General features: G+C 47.7%; 1 protein-coding gene across 1 annotated transcript in view; it reads left to right on the top strand.

Annotated features, from left to right (window-relative positions):
* The window catches only part of LOC137341905 (uncharacterized protein C3orf20-like), an 88,792-nt gene that overhangs the window by 4,518 nt on the left and 64,274 nt on the right, over positions 1-20,000 (top strand). Inside the window, exons 3-7 of the mRNA XM_068005411.1 lie at positions 3,006-3,068; positions 5,354-5,401; positions 6,665-6,764; positions 15,186-15,413; positions 16,914-17,069. Coding sequence (XP_067861512.1) covers positions 3,006-3,068; positions 5,354-5,401; positions 6,665-6,764; positions 15,186-15,413; positions 16,914-17,069 — 595 coding nt within the window. The remainder of the gene's footprint in view (positions 1-3,005; positions 3,069-5,353; positions 5,402-6,664; positions 6,765-15,185; positions 15,414-16,913; positions 17,070-20,000) is intronic.

Genomic DNA, 20,000 nt, shown 5'->3' on the forward strand with positions numbered 1-20,000 from the left:
GGATGTTAAAATGAATTAGAGTGTAAGATAGGGAGTCCCAGAGGGAGGGTTATGGTGATACCTGCAGAATTGATCCAACTTGACGTAATGGTTAACTTGTTCACGACCCCTTTATGTTACAGTATTGTAGCTGCTGGCGGCCCTAGTAGTGTTGTGATATAAATGACGCGGCTTTCCTGCACACTTCAGGAGGCTCAGGGCCACTGCCTGCTGCAGGCGGCCACCTTTGCTGACCGCAGACAGGCTGAGCACTGATGAAGCCTATTTCAAGCCAACCTTCTGAATTTCACAGCACTGGGCTGAATGGAACCTTCCCCAGACAGCAGGGAAAGTCCATCGCAGAAACTCTAAAAATTCCCGATCCCGACATTTAGACCATTGTGCGATGGCAGTCATGGGCGAGTCCGGTCCATTCTCCTTTGGTATCAGCGCTCTGAAATCCATTTCGCAGCGTAGTTGGGACGGATTCCAGAGAGACCAGTACCAGTCCATGGTCAGGAGAAGCTGATCCGGTGACAGGGAGCGAGACAGAGAACTGTCATCTTCACTTTTTAACACTGGGCTCTAGCTTTTCCATTGGACACCGTTATACATTTACACACAGTGATACATTTACACACCATAACACATTTACACACTGTGATACATTTACACACCGTGACACATTTACACACTGTGATACATTTACACATCGTAACACATTTACACACTGTGATACATTTACACACCGTGATACTCATTCACTGTGATACATTTACACACCGTGATATATTTACACATGATGATACTTTTACACACTGTGACACATTTACACACTTAAATACATTTACACACCACGATATCTTTACACACTGCTATACATTTACACACCGTGACACATTTACACACTGCAATACATTTACACACCATGATACATTTACAAACCGATAGATTTACACACCATCGTACATTTGCACACTTACACATTTACACACTCTGATACATTTACACACTGCAATGCCTGTGATATGTTTCCACACAATAGCTTTACACACCGCAATACATTTACACACTGCGATATGTTTACAGATTGATATATTTACACATCATACATTTGCACACTTACCTATTTACACACTATGATAGATGTTCATACTGCGGTATATTTACACACTGTGACAGATTTATACACAGCAATACTTTTACACACTATTACATTGACACACAGAGATACATTTACACACCATGATAGATTTACACACCACAATACATTTACAAACACTGTGATACATTTACATACTGATAGATTTACTCATCATCATACATTTGCACACTTATTGATTTACATACCACAATACATTTTCACACCACAATGCATTTACACACTGCGATACCTGCGATACATTTACACACTGAGATACCTGCGATACATTTATACACCGTGATAAATTTACACACTGTGATAATTTACACACTAATAGATTTACATACCATATATTTGCACATTTATACATTTACACACAGCAATACTTTTACGCACTGTGATACATTTACACACGAATAGATTTACACACCATCATACATTTGCACACCGTGATACTTTTACACACCACAATAGATTTACACACCACAATAGATTTACAAACTATGATACATTAACACAACGTGATACATTTGTACACCATGATAGATTTACACACTGCAATAGATTTACAAACTGTGATATGTTTACACACCGCAATACATTTGCACTCCACAATAGATTTACAAATTATGATTTGTTTACACACCACAATAGATTTACAAACTGATACACTTACACACAATGTTACATTTACACACCTGCAATCGATTTACACACCATGATAAATTTACAAACTGGGATACATTTACAGACCGCGATACATTTGCACACTGTGATACATTTACACACTGCAATACATTTACACACGATGATAGATTTACACACTGTGATACCTGTGATCATTTCTCCTGTGGCTGTTTATTCAGTCCTGTCTCTGTATAATCAGCAACACTCAGAGTTTTGCAGCCTGAGGAACTTCTTGTAAAAGTTCCCCGGAGAGCCCCTCATGCTCCAATCCACGGGCCTCCGTGGCGTATACAAACATCAGCCCCTTGCGTGTACACAAAACTCCGCTTGTGGAGCTCAGCGCAGTTGGTGTGAATCAGCCGGGTGGTTGGGGAGCGGGTGGTGTTGGGCGGGCTCGATGACATTTGGCAGCAGATGGGGGCAAAGGTTTACATTTCAGGGTAATTGCTTGCCGTGAATGTGGCAATGTTTCATGCTGTTACAAAGCCTGCCTGACTGCTTGTTATTACACACCAGGGCTGGTCTTGTGTTGTCAGCTGTTTTTTGAAACAGCTTCTGCTAGTTTTCATCCATAGATTTTCAAACCTGGAGTTAGGTTGAAAGAACTTGCATTTATACAGCAGGCTCAGGACACCCCAAATCACTTCCCAGCCAGTGAAGTGCTTCTGAAGTTTCAGTCATTGTTGTTCTGGTAGCAGCCAAATTGCGCACAGCAAGATCCCACAAACAGCAATGAGATGAATGACCCGTTAATCTAGTTTGATGGTGTCGGCTGAGGGTTAAATATTGGCCAGGACACAAGGGAGAACTCCCCTACTCTTCTTCGAAATTGTTCCCTGGGATCTTTTACCTCCATCCGAGAGGGCAAACAGGGCCTCAGTTTAACGTCTCATCCAAAAGACGGTACCTCCGACAGTGCAGCACTCCCTCAGTACTGCACTGGGAATGTTAACCTGGATTATGTGCTCAAGTCTCTGGAGTGGGACCTGGACCCACGACCTTCTGACTCAGTGTGAGAATGCTACCCACTGAACCACGGCTAACAGTTAATGAGACAGAGGAGATGGGACAGTCAGGAGGTAGGAGGGGGAAGGAAAGCGGGTGGAGACAGGTGTTTGTGATTCACACTGTTGCTGCCAAAGTTCCTTTTCAAATGATACAATGAATTGTGACATTCTCTTTTCTGCTGTTTAAGGTAAGAAGAAAACCAAAAAAAAACCACTAAAGCCCAGACCGGTCAAAGTGTCCCATCATTCAGGTACGGGGAGCAGCTTCGGACGAAAACTGTGATCAGATTTTTTTAATGCCGTATTCTGTTAAACTAATTGTTATTTATACTTTGTTGCCAATGAAAAGGGATGTCTTTTATATTTATAGCCTTGCATTGATAAATGTTAATGTTCTCAGACATCCCATGGTGCTTCAAAGCCAATGAATTACTTTTAAGTACAATCACTGATATTATAAATGTGGCAGTCAATTTGTACACAGCAAGATCCCACAAACAGAAACTGAGATGGTTGACCCATTGGTGTGTTTTTTGGTGGTGTTGGTTGAGGGACGAATGTTGGCCCCAGGACACCAGTAGAACTCCCTGTTATTTTTAGACACACACCTGAACAGATAGACAAAGGGGGTGAGAGCCTCGGTTTAACATCTCATCCAAAAAATGGCTCTTCCGACAGTGCATCACTCTTTCAGTACTGCCTCTCCAACAGTGCAGCACTCCCTCAGTATCGCCCCTCCGACAGTGCATCACTCCCTCAGTACTGCCCCTCCGACAGTGCATCACTCCCTCAGTATCGCCCCTCTGACAGTGCATCACTCCCTCAGTACTGCCCCTCCGACAGTGCAGCACTCCCTTAGTACTGCCCCTCCGACAGTGCAGTACTCCCTCAGTACTGCCCCTCCGACAGTGTCTCACTCCCTCAGTACTGCCCCTCCGACAGTGCAGCACTCCCTCAGTACTGCCCCTCCGACAGTGCATCACTCCCTCAGTAATGACCCTCCGACAGTGCAGCACCCTCTCAGTACTGACCCTCAGACAGTGCAGCAGTCCCTCAGTACTGACCCTCCGACAGTGCAGCACCCCCTCAGTACTGACCCTCCGACAGTGCAGCACCCCCTCAGTACTGACCCTCCGACAGTGCAGCACTCCCTCAGTACTGACCCTCCGACAGTGCAGCACTCCCTCAGTACTGACCCTCCGACAGTGCAGCACTCCCTCGGTACTGACCCTCCGACAGTGCAGCACCCCCTCAGTACTGACCCTCCGACAGTGCAGCACTCCCTCTGTACTGACCCTCCGACAGTGCAGCACTCCCTCGGTACTGACCCTCCGACAGTGCAGCACCCCCTCAGTACTATCCCTCCGACAGTGCAGCACTCCCTCAGTATTGCCCCTCCGACAGTGCAGCACTCCCCTCAGTACTACCCCTCTGACAGTGCATCACTCCCTCAGTACTGCCCCTCCAACAGTGCAGCACTCCCTCAGTACTACCCCTCCGACAGTGCAACACTCCCCTCAGTACTGCCCCTCCAACAGTGCAGCACTCCCTCAGTACTGACCCTCCGACAGTGCAGCACTCCCTCAGTACTGACCCTCCGACAGTGCAGCACTCCCTCAGTACTGACCCTCCGACAGTGCAGCACCCCCTCAGTACTGACCCTCCAACAGTGCATCACTCCCTCAGTACTGCCCCTCCGACAGTGCAGCACTCCCTCAGTACTGCCCCTCCGACAGTGCATCACTCCCTCAGTACTGCCCCTCCGACAGTGCAGCACTCCCTCAGTACTATCCCTCCGACAGTGCAGCACTCCCCTCAGTACTGCCCCTCCGACAGTGCAATACTCCCTCAGTACTGCCCCTCCGACAGTGCATCACTCCCTCAGTACTGCCCCTCCAACAGTGCAACACTCCCTCAGTACTGACCCTCGGACAGTGCAGCACTCCCTCAGTACTGACCCTCCGACAGTGCAGCACCCCCTCAGTACTGACCCTCCAACAGTGCATCACTCCCTCAGTACTGCCCCTCCGACAGTGCAGCACTCCCTCAGTACTGCCCCTCCGACAGTGCATCACTCCCTCAGTACTGCCCCTCCGACAGTGCAGCACTCCCTCAGTACTATCCCTCCGACAGTGCATCACTCCCTCAGTACTGCCCCTCCGACAGTGCAGTACTCCCTCAGTACTGCCCCTCCGACAGTGCATCACTCCCTCAGTACTGACCCTCCGACAGTGCATCACTCCCTCAGTACTGACCCTCGGACAGTGCAACACTCCCTCAGTACTGACCCTCGGACAGTGCATCACTCCCTCAGTACTGACCCTCGGACAGTGCAGCACTCCCTCAGTACTGCCCGTCCGACAGTGCAACACTCCCATTTCGTGTGAAAAAGTGCTTCCTGATTTCACCCCTAATTGGCTTAGCTCTCATTTTAAGATTGTGCCTCTTTGTTCTGATTGGAAAGGCAGCAACGGGGTACTGGGCAGTCAATCAAGAATGCATTGGGTTTGAAATGTTGTTTGTGTTTGATTCCTAGGGTTCACAATTAATTTTTCAGTATCATCGAAAGCCTGTGAGGACCAAGGTAAGAAGAGAGCGCGTTCATAGGCTATTACATCCTTAGAGTTCTGAGCCAACTAACCCAAATGGAGCTTATTTTTGTCGACGTGATTTGTTGCTTCAATGATTCACCTTTCTCTGTCATTCCTTGACCTTCCATTGCATCTCAGTTTGATGCCTTGCCAGCTGACACTTTGGAGACGATTTTAACCCTATTCCCCCAGCCTCAGGCTTAAACCAGGCTGGGGGGAGGGAGCAATTAAAATTGCCCAGGTTACTGCAGCCTTCGGGAGCTGACCGTTTCTGATTTTAACCTGCTCTACCGAGCAGGCGACAAGGACGCCCGCCCAAAGCCGGCGGGGTCCTTCTTTACAGATGCACGTCGGGTCCTGATGACGTCATTGGGTGCTGACTGCAATCTTAACTCGACGGTCTGACGGCTGTGGCTTTCGCCGCCAGATGAAGGCAACGGGGAAGAGGATCGGGGCCAGAAGAGGTCCAAACAGGTAACTCGTATTATGTCCCACGTGGGGGCCGGGAGGAGCAGGAGTGACCTCCCTCGGACCCCACAAGGAAAACGTAGGCCTCCCCCGCTGAGAGCTTGCCTCCCCCCCAACCCCAATCGCGAGACCCCCCTCCACGACATGCCCCCGGCATCCGATACCATCACTTACCTGGCATCGCTGGGCGGACTCCTGGCCGACGGGATTTGTGTGAGGCCCGGGAGTTAAAATAGCCCCGGGCATCATTTCTGCAGCAGTGGGTGAGTTCCCCACTCACCTCACCACCCACCCACCCGCCCAAAACCCACCTAAAAATCTGGGCATTTGCTGCTGTTGCTGCTTGAACGTCAATGAGAGATACTGAACTTTGAACAAAAAGGCATTGAACAGACCGATTCCGTCACATTTTGGGACAGACTGTTACTGGATTCTCCCCACGCAGACACCAATCACCAAATGTTTCCAGTTGTTGTCATGTTAATTGCAAGATACTGGTTCACTAATGTCCTTTAGGGAAGGAAACCTGCCGTCCTTACCCAGTCTGGCCTATACGTGACTCCAGCCCCACACCAGCATGGTTGACTCTGAAGTGACCCAGAAAGACATTCAGCTGCATCAAACCGCTACCATCAGAGCTTTCAGAAGGCGGCTCGCCACCACCTTCTCAAGCAAACCAGGGATGGGCAATAAATGCTGGCCTTGCCAGCGATGCCCACACCCCGAGACTGAATTTTTAACACAGTTGCTGTCACCGTATTAATTGCCTTTCTTTGGTTGTTTGCTAGGATGGATTATTAAGCCACAGGATGAATCCATCGCAAAACTGGACTGGAGGACAATCCACACCTTGATGTTGGAGAAACTTCAAGCTGAAAATGCAAAGATGTAAATATTTAAAATCGAATCGTCTCCTAACTTTTTAATGAGCTCAGTGTAATGGGATGTCAAGGCCTTAGAGAGGGGGCAGAAGAGATTTACTAGAATGGTACCAGGGATGAGGGACTTCAGTTATGTGGAGAGACTGGAGAAGCTGGGGTTGTTCTCCTTGGAACAGAGAAGGTTAAGGGGAGATTTGATAGAAGTGTTCAAAATCATGAATGGTTTTAATAGAGTAAATAAGGAGAAACTGTTTCCAGTGGTGGAAGGGTCGGTAACCAGAGGACACAGATTTAAGATAATTGGCAAAAGAGCCATTGGGGAGATGAGGAGAATTTTTTTACGCAGTGCGTTGTAATGATCTGGAATGCACTGCCTGAAAGGGCGGTGGAAGCAGGTTCAATAGTAACTTTCAAAAGGGAATTCGATAAATACTTAAAAAGGAAAAATTTGCAGGGCTATGGGGAAAGAACAGGGGTGTAGGACTAATTGGATAGTTCTTTCAAAGAGCCGGCACAGGCACGATGGGCTGAATGGCCTCCTCCTGTGCTGTATTATTCCATGGTTGTATAATAAAGCTTATTTTTAAAGTCAGTCATTTCTCCACCCACCCAAACTATGTCTGTTCAGCCCACTGACCGTTCCCTCCCAGGAGAGCTGCCAGTCGGGTCGCACACCTCAATGAGTGTCCTGGCTGAGTGACCAGGAGGTGCTCTGGACGAGTGTGTAGGTCTCCTCTCTCACTTTTTAATTCCTTATGGCCCATCACCATGGATTTTCTGGGTGCTGCACCAGATGAATCACCTGGGGTAGCAGATCTTTGTCTCGTTAATCCCGGATACCAATATCAGCCGAGGCTTGGCTTTGAACCTGATTTCCCCCAGTGGATCCTGGATTGTATTGTTGGTACCTGGGTGTGGGTTTGTGCTGCAGTTCTGAAGGTCCGATTGACTGTAAAGGTTGTAGAGAATCTGCTGCGGCACTTATCAGGGTTTGATTCCCCAATCAAACTGCCCCCCCCCCACTGCCCCAACCAATATTCTCCCTTGATTTCCCTGGGGGCAATTTTACCGGGAGACGGGATCAATGCGTTGGGGGGGGGAGGAGGAGGGGAATTTGGGCAGAACGGCAACCTAGGCCTGAAGCATGGAGAGATTTTAGCTTCTGGGCTTCTTTGCCATAATGTAGATCGGACTCCTGCCTGAACCCGGCGGGAATCTCTGGCGAGCGGGAAGGGAAATTCGGGCGATAGGAGGCCAAAGCCGGGGACCAATAGAACGGTCCCCGACAGTCAGCTCAGAGGATCGAGGGAACGGTACAATACAGAAACAGGCCATTCGGCCCAACTGGTCCATGCCACCCTTCTTCATCTAACCCTATCAGTATATCCTTCTATTCCTTTCTCCCTCATGTGTTTATCTAGCTTCCCTTTAAAGGCATCCATGCTATTTGCCTCAACTATGCCTTGTGGTAGCGAGTTCCACATTCGTACCACTCTCTGGGTAAAGAAATTTCTCCTGAATTCCCTATTGGATTTATTGGTGACTATCTTATATTTATGGCCCCTAGTTTTGGACTTCCTCACAAGCAGAAACATCTTCTCTATGTCTACCCTATCAAACCTTTCATAATTTTAAAGACCTCTATCAGGTCATCCCTCAGATTTCTCTTTTCTAGCCTGTTCAGTCTATCCTGATAAATATAATCTCTCAGTTTTGGTATCAACCTAGTAAATCTTTTTTGCACCTTCTCCAGTGCCTCTATATCCTTTTATAATAGGGGACCAGAACTGTCCCGTCACATGGTGGGAAGCCCAGAGAAGGGGAGGCCCACGGTTTTCTAGTGGAGCGAGGAGGGGAACTCCTGCCTCTTGTAGCCCTCGATTCAGCTCTGGGAAACCACTGCTGCTCCCCCCGCTCAGGCCTGGGGTTAATATTGCAGATGGGCCCTGATGACATAATCGGAGCGGGACCTGCATATTTAAAGAAGGACCCCGTCGGCTTCAAGTGGGCGTCCTTGCTGCCTGCAATTTGAAATTGCTGTACACCAGATCGGAGAGGGAAGCCAATGGGTAAGTCCCCCCGCTCCATTTCAACTGCCCCCTCACCCAGTTGCCCTCAATGACTGATGCTAGGGTCTGGTAACCCTCCACTACCTTATCCAAGAGGCCATACTTTATGTGGAGGTCTATAGTGAACTCTGTTTCTATGCAACTGCTGATGATGATGTTGGTGTTAGCTGTGGCTCACTGGGTAGCACTCTTACCTTGGAGTCAGAAGGTCGTGGGTTCAAACCCTGCTCCAGAGACTTGAACACAAAATCTACGCTGACACTCCCAGTGTAGTACTGAGGGAGTACTGCACTGTCAGAGGTGCCATCTTTGCGATGAGATGTTAAACTAAGGCCCTGTCTGCCCTTTCAGGTGGATGTAAAAGATCCCATGGCATTATTGTGGAGAAGAGCAGGGGAGTTTTCCCTAGTGTCGTGGTCAATATTTATTCCTCAACCAACACTTAAAAACAACAGATTATCTGGTCATTATCTCATTGTTGTTTGTGGGATCTTGCTGTGCGCAAGTTGGCTGTCGCAGTCTTACATTACAACAGTGACTACACTTCAAAAAGTACTTCATTGGCTGTAAGACATCCTGAGGTGGTGAAAGGTGCTATATTTTAAAACCTTCACCCTCGCATTGCTGAGTTGTTCTGTCACTCACATCAGTTTCCCCTGTTACCTGACTGAACGCAGTAAGTTCCATCAGTGTGAATCCCCCCGGGCTCTCTGCATACTGAACCCCCACAGTCATTAATTGGCACGGTGCTGCTGCCAACTCAACCCTGGATTCCAACTGCCAGTCAGCTAGCCAAGGCTAAACCTCGAGTCCTCGACCTCCCTGGGTCAGTAAGGTAGTAAAGTAGGTCAATCACTTCTAAAATTGGATCAGAAGGCAATCTACAGCTTGAAAGTTGGAGAGATTTCAAGTTGCACAGAAAAAATATACAAGGCAGAGGGAAAGGAAAATTGGGCGAGTGCGTAACGGGCGGGGTGCGTAACGGGCGGGGTGCGTAACGGGCGGGGTGCGTAACGGGCGGGTTTATGACGGGCGGGTTTATGACGGGCGGGTTTATGACGGGCTGATGAGGCAGGACTTTCTCCAATTTAGCATCGTAGAACCATGCCAGGGTGCCCAGCATAATCTCCACTCCCAATTTGATTCTGCTCCCCACCACTTGCTCGAGCTGAACCCGAGCGAGTCTTTGGCTTCCTGTTTGACCCTAAGCTGAGCTTCAGAAAAACGTTTTATCCATCACTAAGCTCTCTGCACCCGCTTCAGCTCGTGCCTCACCCGCACTGCCACTGAAACCCCCGATCCATTCCTTCATCTCCTCCAGGTTTAAACATAACCCTCATTGGTTTTCCATGCTCCAACCTACATGAAATCCAACCCACACAAAACCTTCCTGCCGATTGTCTAGAGAGAATGCAACAAGATAAAAACTGCACCCTCAACCAGAGGTAAATCAAAGGAGTTTAGATGGTCTAAACCATCTAAACCTCGGAGTCAGAAGGTCATAGGTTCGAGCCCCACTCCAGAGACTTGACCCCATAATCCAGGCTGACACTCCCAATGCAGTATTGAGAGAGTGCTGCACTATCGGAGGTGTCATCTTTCAGATGAGATGTTAAACCAAGGCCCCGTCTGCCCTCTCAGGCGGTCATAAAAGATTCCATGACACTATTTTGAAGAAGATCAGGGGGAGTTCTCCCCAGTGTCCTGGCCAATATTTATCCTTCAACCAAAATCACTAAAACCTGATTATCTGGTCATTATCACATTGCTGTTTGTGGGATCTTGCTGTGCGCAAATTGGCTACCGCGTTTCCTACATTACAACAGTGACTATACTGCAAAAGTAATTCATTGGATGTAAAGCGCTTTGTGACGTCCTGAGGTTGTGAAAGGCGCTGTAGAAATGCAAGTTCGTTCTTTCTTTTAAACCAGTCCCTCCTGAGTGCACGGCTGTAAACTGCCGACAATGGCATTAACTGTCACTCCGAGAGGCCACAAGGAAATGTAAAGTCAAGCTGATGCAGTAGTGCGGGATCTTCTGAGATTGGATGAAAGTACAGTGTTGGCAGAGCAGAGGAGCTTTACTCTGCACCTATTCTCGATACTTGATCTGGGGGTGCAGCCTGCCGACACTTTAAGTGTGGAAAAGTAGATTAGTGTTTCATTCTGCACCACTGAAAATCCTCAGCTCCAGGAGCACAGGAACTCACAATCAAAAACAGAACTGGTCACTGGGAGTGTCACTCAAAAAGTTGACTGATATACAGCCTTCTACAAGGAGAGGAAGACCTAAGAAGCTGATTAAGGAGGTCGATTGGTCTAGAGAGGTTTTCTTGAAGAGGTTCACCAATGGATTGCTTTGTCCAGACAGTTACCCAGGACACTGACTAATATAATGGCTCATCAGGAGAGGAGCACAGAAGAGGCTTAGTATTGGGCCTACTCTCTCCCACATGGAGTGTTTCTCCCAATGCATTTATTTAATTTTCCCTTTCTTTCCACCTTTTTCCTCTCATCAGCTCTGCTTAGTCCTCAGAGCTGGAAGGACATGTTTACATTGCCCTTCATCTGTGATTGGAACACAACTTGCCCGACCAGAAGGAATGCTCCAATGAAGATCCACAGTGCTGGTTTTGCCCCACGAATTTAGCAGCCTTCTCATTTATCGTCTGATGGCGATTGGCCCCTCTTCCTCTCCTCCCCCGCCCTCCCCACCGACTTAACGCAGATGATCAACCAAGAAGCTAAGGGAGGAAGTGACCAAACTGACCACAAGTGTGATAGGTGAGGCTCAATATCAGGCAGCTTTGAGCATCAAAACTACAAGAGTCTGATGATGAAGTTGTTAGTGCTTCTGCTAGCTGCTCAGGACACAGGAGCTCAGGACGGAGACATTGGCCTTGGAGGGGGTACAGCGCAGATTCACTGGAATGAGACAAGGGCTTAAAGAGTTAAATTATGAGGACAGGTTACATAATGAGGGAAAATGCTAGAATCTATTATTAAGGATGTAGTAACAGGGCACTTAGAAAATCATAATATGATTAGGCAGAGTCAACACTGTTTTATGAAAGGGAAATCATGTTTGACAAATCTATTGGAGTTTTTTTATAGGAACATAGGAACAGGAGTAGGCCATTCAGCCCCTCGTGCCTGCTCCGCCATTTGATAAGATCATGGCTGATCTGTGATCTAACTCCATGTACCTGCCTTTGGCCCATATCCCTTAATACCTTTGGTTGCCAAAAAGCTATCTATCTCAGATTTAAATTTAGCAATTGAGCTAGTATCAATTGCCGTTTGCAGAAGAGAGTTCCAAACTTCTACCACCCTTTGTGTGTAGAAATGTTTTCTAATCTCGCTCCTGAAAGGTCTGGCTTTAATTTTTAGACTGTGCCCCCTACTCCTAAAATCCCCAACCAGCGGAAATAGTTTCTCTCTATCCACCCTATCTGTTCCCCTTAGTATCTTATAAACTTCGATCAGATCACTCCTTAACCTTCGAAACTCTAGAGAATACAACCCCAATTTGTGTAATCTCTCCTCGTAACTTAACCCTTGAAGTCCGGGTATCATTCTAGTAAACCTACGCTGCACTCCCTCCAAGGCCAATATGTCCTTCCGAAGGTGCGGTGCCCAGAACTGCTCACAGTACTCCAGGTGCGGTCTAACCAGGGTTTTGTATAGCTGCAGCTTAACTTCTGCCCCCTTGTACTCTAGTCCTCCAGATATAAAGGCCAGCATTCCATTTGCCTTATTGATTATTTTCTGCACCTGTTCATGACACTTCAATGATCTATGTACCTGAACCCCTAGGTCCCTTTGGACATCCACTGTTTTTAACTTTTTACCATTTAGAAAGTACCCTGTTCTATCCTTTTTTGATCCAAAGTGGATGACCTCACATTTGTCTACATTGAATTCCATTTGCCACAGTTTTGCCCATTTACCTAATCTATCAATATCCCTTTGTAATTTTATGTTTTCATCTACACTGCTTACAACGCCACCAATCTTTATGTCATCGGCAAACTTAGATATGAGACTTTTTAATGCGTTCATCTAAGTCGTTAATAAATATTGTGAATAATTGAGGCCCCAAGACAGATCCCTGTGGGACTCCCCTAGTCACATCCTGCCAATGTGAGTACCTTCCCATTATCCCTACTCTCTGTCGTATTTCGCTCAGCCAACTTCCTAACCAAGTCCGTACTTTTCCCTCGATTCCATGGGCTTCTATCTTAGCTAACAGTCTCTTATGTGGGACCTTATCAATTGCCTTCTGGAAGTCCATATAAATAACATCCATTGACATTCCCCTGTCCATTACTTTAGTCACCTCTTCAAAAAATTCAATCAGGTTTGTCAGGCACGACCTACCTTTCACAAATCCATGCTGGCTCTCTCTGATTAACTGAAAATTCTCGATGTGTTCAGTCACCCTATCCTTAATTATAAACTCCAGCATTTTCCCCACAATGGATGTTAGGCTAACTGGTCCATAATTCCCCGGTTTCCTTCTTTCTCCTTTCTTAAAAAGCGGAGTGACATGTGCAATTTTCCAATCCAGAGGGACAGTTCCTGAATCTAGAGAACTTTTTTGAGGGTGTAACTAGCAGAGTAGATAAGGGGGAACCAGTGGATGTAGTATATTTGGATTTCCAAAAGGCATTCGACAAGGTGCTACATAAAAGGTTGCTATGCAAGATAAGGGATCATGGGATTGGGGGTAATATATTAACATGGATTGAGGATTGGTTAATGGACAGAAAACGGAGTAGGAATAAATGGATCATTTTTGGATTGGCAGGTTGTAACCAGTGGAGTGCCACAAGGATCAGTGCTGGGTCCTCAGCTATATTAATGATTTAGATGAAGGGACCGAGTATAACGTATCCAAGTTTGCTGACGATACAAAACTAGGTGGGAAAGTAAGCTGTGAGGAGGACACAAAGAGTCTGCAAAGGAATATAGACAGGTTAGTGAGTGGCAAGAAGGAGGCAGATGGGGTATAACATGGGGAAAAGAAGAATAGAAAATCAGAATATTTTTTAAAAGGTGAGAGACTAAGAAATGTTGGTTGTCAGGGATTTGGGTGTCCTTGTACACAAATCACAGAAACTTAACATGTAGGTACAGCAAGCAATTAGGAAGGTAAATGGTACGTTAGCCTTTATTGCAAGGGGGTTGGAGTAAGGAGTTCTTGCTGCAATTATACAGGGCTCTGGTGAGACCACACCTGGAGTACTGTGTACAGTTTTGGTCTCCTTATCTAAGGAAAGATATACTTGCCTTAGAGGAGGTGCAACAAAGGTTCACTAGATTGATTCCTGGGATGAGAGGGTTGTCACATGAGGAGAGATTGAGTAGAACGGGCCTATATTTGCTGGAGTTTAGAAGAATGAGAGATGATCTCATTGAAACGTATAAAATTCTTAGAGAGCTTGACAGGGTAGATGCTGAGAGATTGTTCTCCTGGCTAGAGAGTCGAGAACCAGGGGTCATAGTCTCAAGATAAGGGGTCGGCCATTAATGGCCGAAATAAGGAAAAATTTCTTCACTCAGAGGGTTGTGAATCTTTGGAATTCTCTACCCCAGAGGGCTCTGGATGCTGATTTGTTGAGTATATTCAAGACTGAGATTGATGGATTTCTGGTATTGAGGGATAGGGGGACAGGGCAGGAAAGTGGAGTTGAGCTTAAAGGTCAGCCAGGATCTTATTAAATGGTGGAGCAGGCTCGAGGGGCCGTATGACCTACCCCTGCTCCTATTTCTTATGATCCTATAAACTTGGCTTGTATTCCCTTGAGTTAAGGAGTGATCTAATCGAGGTTATAATGTTAGAATGATTCGATAGGGTAGATACAGAGAAACTATTTCCTCTGGTGGGGGAATCCAGAACAAGGAGGCATAATCTTAAAATTAGAGCCAAGCCATTCAGGGGCGATGTCAGGAAGCATTTCTTCACACAAAGGGGAGTGGAAATCTGGAACTCTTTCCCCCCCCCACCAAAAGGCTGTGGATACTGGGGATCAATTGGAACTTTCAAGACTGAGATCGATAGATTTTTGTTGGAAAGTGTATCAAGGGATATTGAGCAAAGGTGGGGAATTGGAATTCAGATACGGATCAGCCGTGATCTAATGGAATGGCAGAACAGTCTCGAGGGGCTGATTGGCCTCCCCCTGTTCCTGTGTCCCTAAGGCATGGGACACAGAGACACAAGTTCCTTCCCCTGCACCAAAACCCAATAATATAGCAACAGTGTACGTGGTTATAGTATATAAAGTGAATCATAAGTTATGGGCCGCATTTAAAATTGCATTCTTCAAATAATATGATCAATTATTTTCTATTCAGACATTCACAAAGAAAGACTCTGCAGAAATATGGATTTGGCAAGCCGGTTATCCTCCTACATTATGAAGAGGCCAGAACTGAACCTCTGGCCAAGTTCAGGAAGCACATCCCCGAGCCAGCAGCACCAGTTCTAAAAGATGGAATGCCTCAAATCCCGACCTTAAAATTGGAGAACTCTGCATTAAGTAAACTGCATTACGCATTAAATGATGGATCGGCCATCATTTAGTATCCTTGAAGCATTGATACTATTGTATTTAGGTATCACTGAGTAACACTGGGCTGTATGGTGTGGTTGAAAGTGGGACACCCAAGTGTAATAATGAGAGGACCAAGGTGGCACAATGAGTTGGCGTATTGGTCTTTCCACCAATAAGCCTGGGCTCAGATGTAGACTATGCTGATGAGGTGATGGTCTCCCCTCTCCCTCCGCTGGAAGGCTCCCACACAAAATGAGTTTGGAATCTCAACCAACTCATTTTTTAAAAAATAAAGGCCCATAGTATAGGACATCTCGAAGGTTAGAAAGGGTAAAAGTAAAGATTAATAAGTCAGGAAATGGAGATTAGGGGGTCGATTTTAACCCTACCTGCCTGTGTGGGTGGATAGATACAAATGAACAGGGGAGGGTGGGGATGAGAGTGTGGGTGGGGGTGATGTTGGGGTTGAGGGTGGGGGTGGGGTGAGTGTGGGGTTGTGGGCGATGGTGGGGGTGAGGTGTGGGGGTGGGGTTGAGAGTGAGGATGGGGTTGAGGGTGGGGGTGAGGGTGGGGATGGAGGTGAGGGTAGGGATGGGGGTGAGGGTGGGGATGGAGGTGAGGGTAGGGATGGAGGTGAGGGTAGGGATGGGGGTGAGGGTAGGGATGGGGGTGAGGGTGGGGATGAGGTGAGGGTGGGGATGGGGTGAGGGTGGGGATGGAGTGAGGGTGGGGATGGGGTGAGGGTGGGGATGGAAGTGAGGGTGAGGATGGAAGTGAGGGTGGGGATGGGGGTGAGGGTGGGGATGAAAGTGGGGATGGGGTTGAGGGTGGGGATGGGGTTGAGGGTGAGGGTGGGGATGGAGGTGAGGGTAGGGTTGGGGTGATGGTGAGGGTGGGGTTGGGGGTGGGGGTGAGGGTGGGGATGAGGGTGAGGGTGGGGGTGGGATGGGGTGGGGGTGAGGGTGGGGTTGGGATGGGGTGGGGATGTGGGCGCGGGGGGGTGCGGGTGAGGGTGGGATGGGGTGAGGGTGAGGGTGGGGATGAGGGTGAGGGCGAGGATGGGGTTGGGATGGGGTGGGGATGTGGGCGCGGGGGGGTGTGGGTGAGGGTGGGATGCGGTGGGGGTGAGGGTGGGGATGGGGGTGGGATGGGGTGGGGGTGAGGGTGAGGATGGGGTTGGGATGGGGTGGGGATGTGGGGGGGGCTGTGGGTGTGGGGGGCTGTGGGTGTGGGTGGGTGAGGGTGTGGGTGGGTGAGGGTAGGATGGGGTGGGGGTGAGGTTGGGGTGAGGGTGGGGGTGAGGATGGGGTGGGGGTGTAGGGGGGGCTGTGGGTGTGGGGGGGTGTGGGTGTGGGGGGGTGTGGGTGTGGGTGGGTGAGGGTGGGATGGGGTGGGGGTGAGGGTGGGGTGGGGGTGGGGTGACAGCTAACCAGGTATTATGCAGCATTTTGAACTAATCCTAGTGTGGGAGGGATGAGCCTCCCACTGAAACCGTTCTCCATGAATTTCTCCTTGACTTAAGGTGCAGTTACCCTTCAGGCAATATCGCCGTGTGTCGCAGTCACTCCGGCCTCTCGTGTGCAGGAGCATTTTACACCAACATATTCAATGATTCAGCCCTACAGCCCATATTACTGGCTAGTTTCACACCATTTGGTCATGGGAGTGTTTTCTTACCTGGCAAGTAAGTGTTAAACGAATAATTTAAGAGGATTGCTAAATATCAACTGAATGATGTCATTTTAACCTCCTAATGACATTGAGTGATGTCAGTTTTGGCCCCTCTCGATTATGATATTGCAGTTATGTATAAGGTAATAATATAGTGATGCTCATCGGGCGCACTGCTATTGGTTATATTAACACTGATTACTTGAGCAGAGTCTCACTCCAAGTAACAACAAGGGCCCAGTTAAGCTAAGGGTTGCCAACTCTCCAGGATTGCCCTGGAGTCTCCAGGAATTTAAGATTAATCTCCAGGACACTGCTGCGAACAAACCAGGAGAAAAATCAAAGGGGCATGAAAAAAAAGGGTTTTTTTCACTTCCTTTGAATGCTTTCATTTATTAGTTATAAAAATATTAGAGATTGGAAAAAGGGCTGTTTGACAGACAGTCAAGAATCATCCATTTGGGTAATGAAGAGTCTGTTTGCCTTCCAATTGGTGGGGGAAAGTGGAGCACTGCCAGGATAGACCTTTCAGGCGACCGATGGCAGCAGTGTGGGGGCGGGGCACTGAGAGACAGGACGTCACGTGATGAAACCTCCAGGAATACATCCAACCAGAGTTGGCAACACCAAGTTCAGCACAGGGACATTTTGTTTTAATTTAGGTTTTTTCCCCTCTCCTTGTCTCCTGAAGGCATTGACTCTTGCTGGGGGAACACAGAGAGTAGCAGCCCGTCAGTATCCTTCATAACTGTCAGCTTAGCTCAGTAGTAACACTCTCGCCTCTGAGTCAGAAGGTTGTGGAGTCGAACCCCAATCCAGAGACTTGAGCTCAAAATCCAGCTGACTGTCCAGTGCGGTGCTGAGGGAGCCCTGCACTGTCGGAGATGCTATCTTTCAGATGAGACATTACACCGAGATCCCGTCTGCCCTCTTGGGTGGACGCAAAAGATCCTCTGGCACTATTTCGAAGAAGAGCAGTGGTGTCCTGGCCAATATTTATCCCTCAACCAACACCACTGAAAAACAGATTATCAGGTTATTATCACGTTGCTGTTTGTGGGATCTTGCTGCCCACAAATTGGCTGCTGCGTTTCCTACATTACAACAGTGACTACACTTCAAAAGTACCTAATTGGCTGTAAAGTGCTTTGGGATGTCCTAAGGTTGCATAAGGCGCTATATAAATGCAAGTCCTTTCTTTCTTTTGACGCCTGACTCCCCCTCGTTCAGTGTGTATGTGTCAGTCTGCGTGGTTTTTGCTAACACGCAGGAGTGTTAACTTCTGAGGGAGTCGGGATGTATCAGTGGCTCCAGTAATAATTTTCAGGGTGCAATGCTGCCCCAATCCCTCCCCTGGGGTGAAGCGTCTCTTTGACTCCAAGAGGACCCCCTTGGATTGAAGCTCGGAAGAACATCAACCCTCTGTGGCAGTCATGGGAATCCAATACCCGCTCTGGACGGTGCTGCCCATTAACCAGCTAACCTGGCCCATTATAGGACCTCAAGGGATCAACCTGTCACTGTGGGCTTGCATTCTTCCCACTGGCTTCCAGGAAACCCTAAATGCCAGTGACCCATGGGGTAATCTGCTCCTGGCTGAGAGCTAACCAGTACTTTGTGCTGGTAAACTGCATGGTTTTAGCTGGTTAGACTCCAGCAATACTCCTGAGCATACGTGGCAGGGTGGGGTGATCCCATAAGCCTTGGCTGTTGTCAACCTGCACCTAAATTTCCTACAACGCCGCAGTGATTTTCTCCCCTACATTACTACATTACACTTCAAGAGTCATTAATTGATTGTAAAGCCCCTATATAAATCCTTCCTTCTTTACTTCCCTCCCTCCCTTCTGGCCTTCCTTCCTTCCTAAGATTTGCTGGTATATATAAAAATGGGAACATCTGGATTGTTCTCTGTCCATTGCACTTTGGTACCACCCTTGTCTATATGCAAATTTCTCTCATACTTACACCTGATTGGCCCAAACTCCACATTCATAAAATAGCAACAAATCACAGCTGAACAGGTATGAAGTGCATCAATCAGCAAGTAGCAAGCAGGCGTTGTAATCACCAATCATGAAGTTCAAAAAACTATCAATTAAAAATGGGCAATCAGAAAAGAAGAAGAAAGACCTCTGGACGTCACAAAGTGCTTTACAGCCAATGAAGTACTTTTGAATTGTAGTCACTGTTGTAATGTAGGAAATGCAGCAGCCAATGTGCAAACAGCTAATGACCTGATAATCTGTTCTAGTGATGTTGGTTGAGGAATAAATATTAACCAGGACACCGGGGAGAACTCCCTGCTCTGCTTCGAAATAATGCGATGGGATCTTTTACATCCACCTGAGGGGGACTGACAGGGCCTTGGTTTAACATCTCATCTGAAAGATGGCACCTCTGACAATGCAGCACTCCCTCAGTACTGCACTGGAGTGTCAGCCTGGATTATGGGCTCAAGTCTCCAAATGGGGCTTGAACCCACAACCTTCTGACTCACAGCTGTAACTACCGATAGAAAAAAATAGCAACCACAATCAAATTGCGCAAAAAAAGTTTTAAAAATCCTTTTGGTTACCACCTTGGGTTTTCCACTGAGGACATAAGGAAATAAGGCCACCGGAAACATACCTGGATCCTGGTTCATCGAGGTGTCTAAATAGGGCACACTGGAGCCCCCAGCCCAGGGTCACGGCCTGGCTGACCTCGAACAAAGATTGAGGCTTAAGATGGTCAAACCTGCCTCTTAAGTGCGAAGGAAGCAGACAGCCGCTGACCTCGACTCCTGTTCCCTCCAGAGTATCCGGGGTCAGGACACGATCAGCCAATTTACATAACTCCGGCAGGTGTCCATGTTAATATGGGTGCAACTTGGGCGGCTGCTATTGGAGGGGAGGAAGATTGACCACTTAGCCACCACCTAAAAGTTGCTGCCATAACACAA

The sequence above is a fragment of the Heptranchias perlo genome, chromosome 24 (genome assembly GCF_035084215.1).
Source record: "Heptranchias perlo isolate sHepPer1 chromosome 24, sHepPer1.hap1, whole genome shotgun sequence".
NCBI classification, from domain to species: Eukaryota; Metazoa; Chordata; class Chondrichthyes; order Hexanchiformes; family Hexanchidae; genus Heptranchias; species Heptranchias perlo.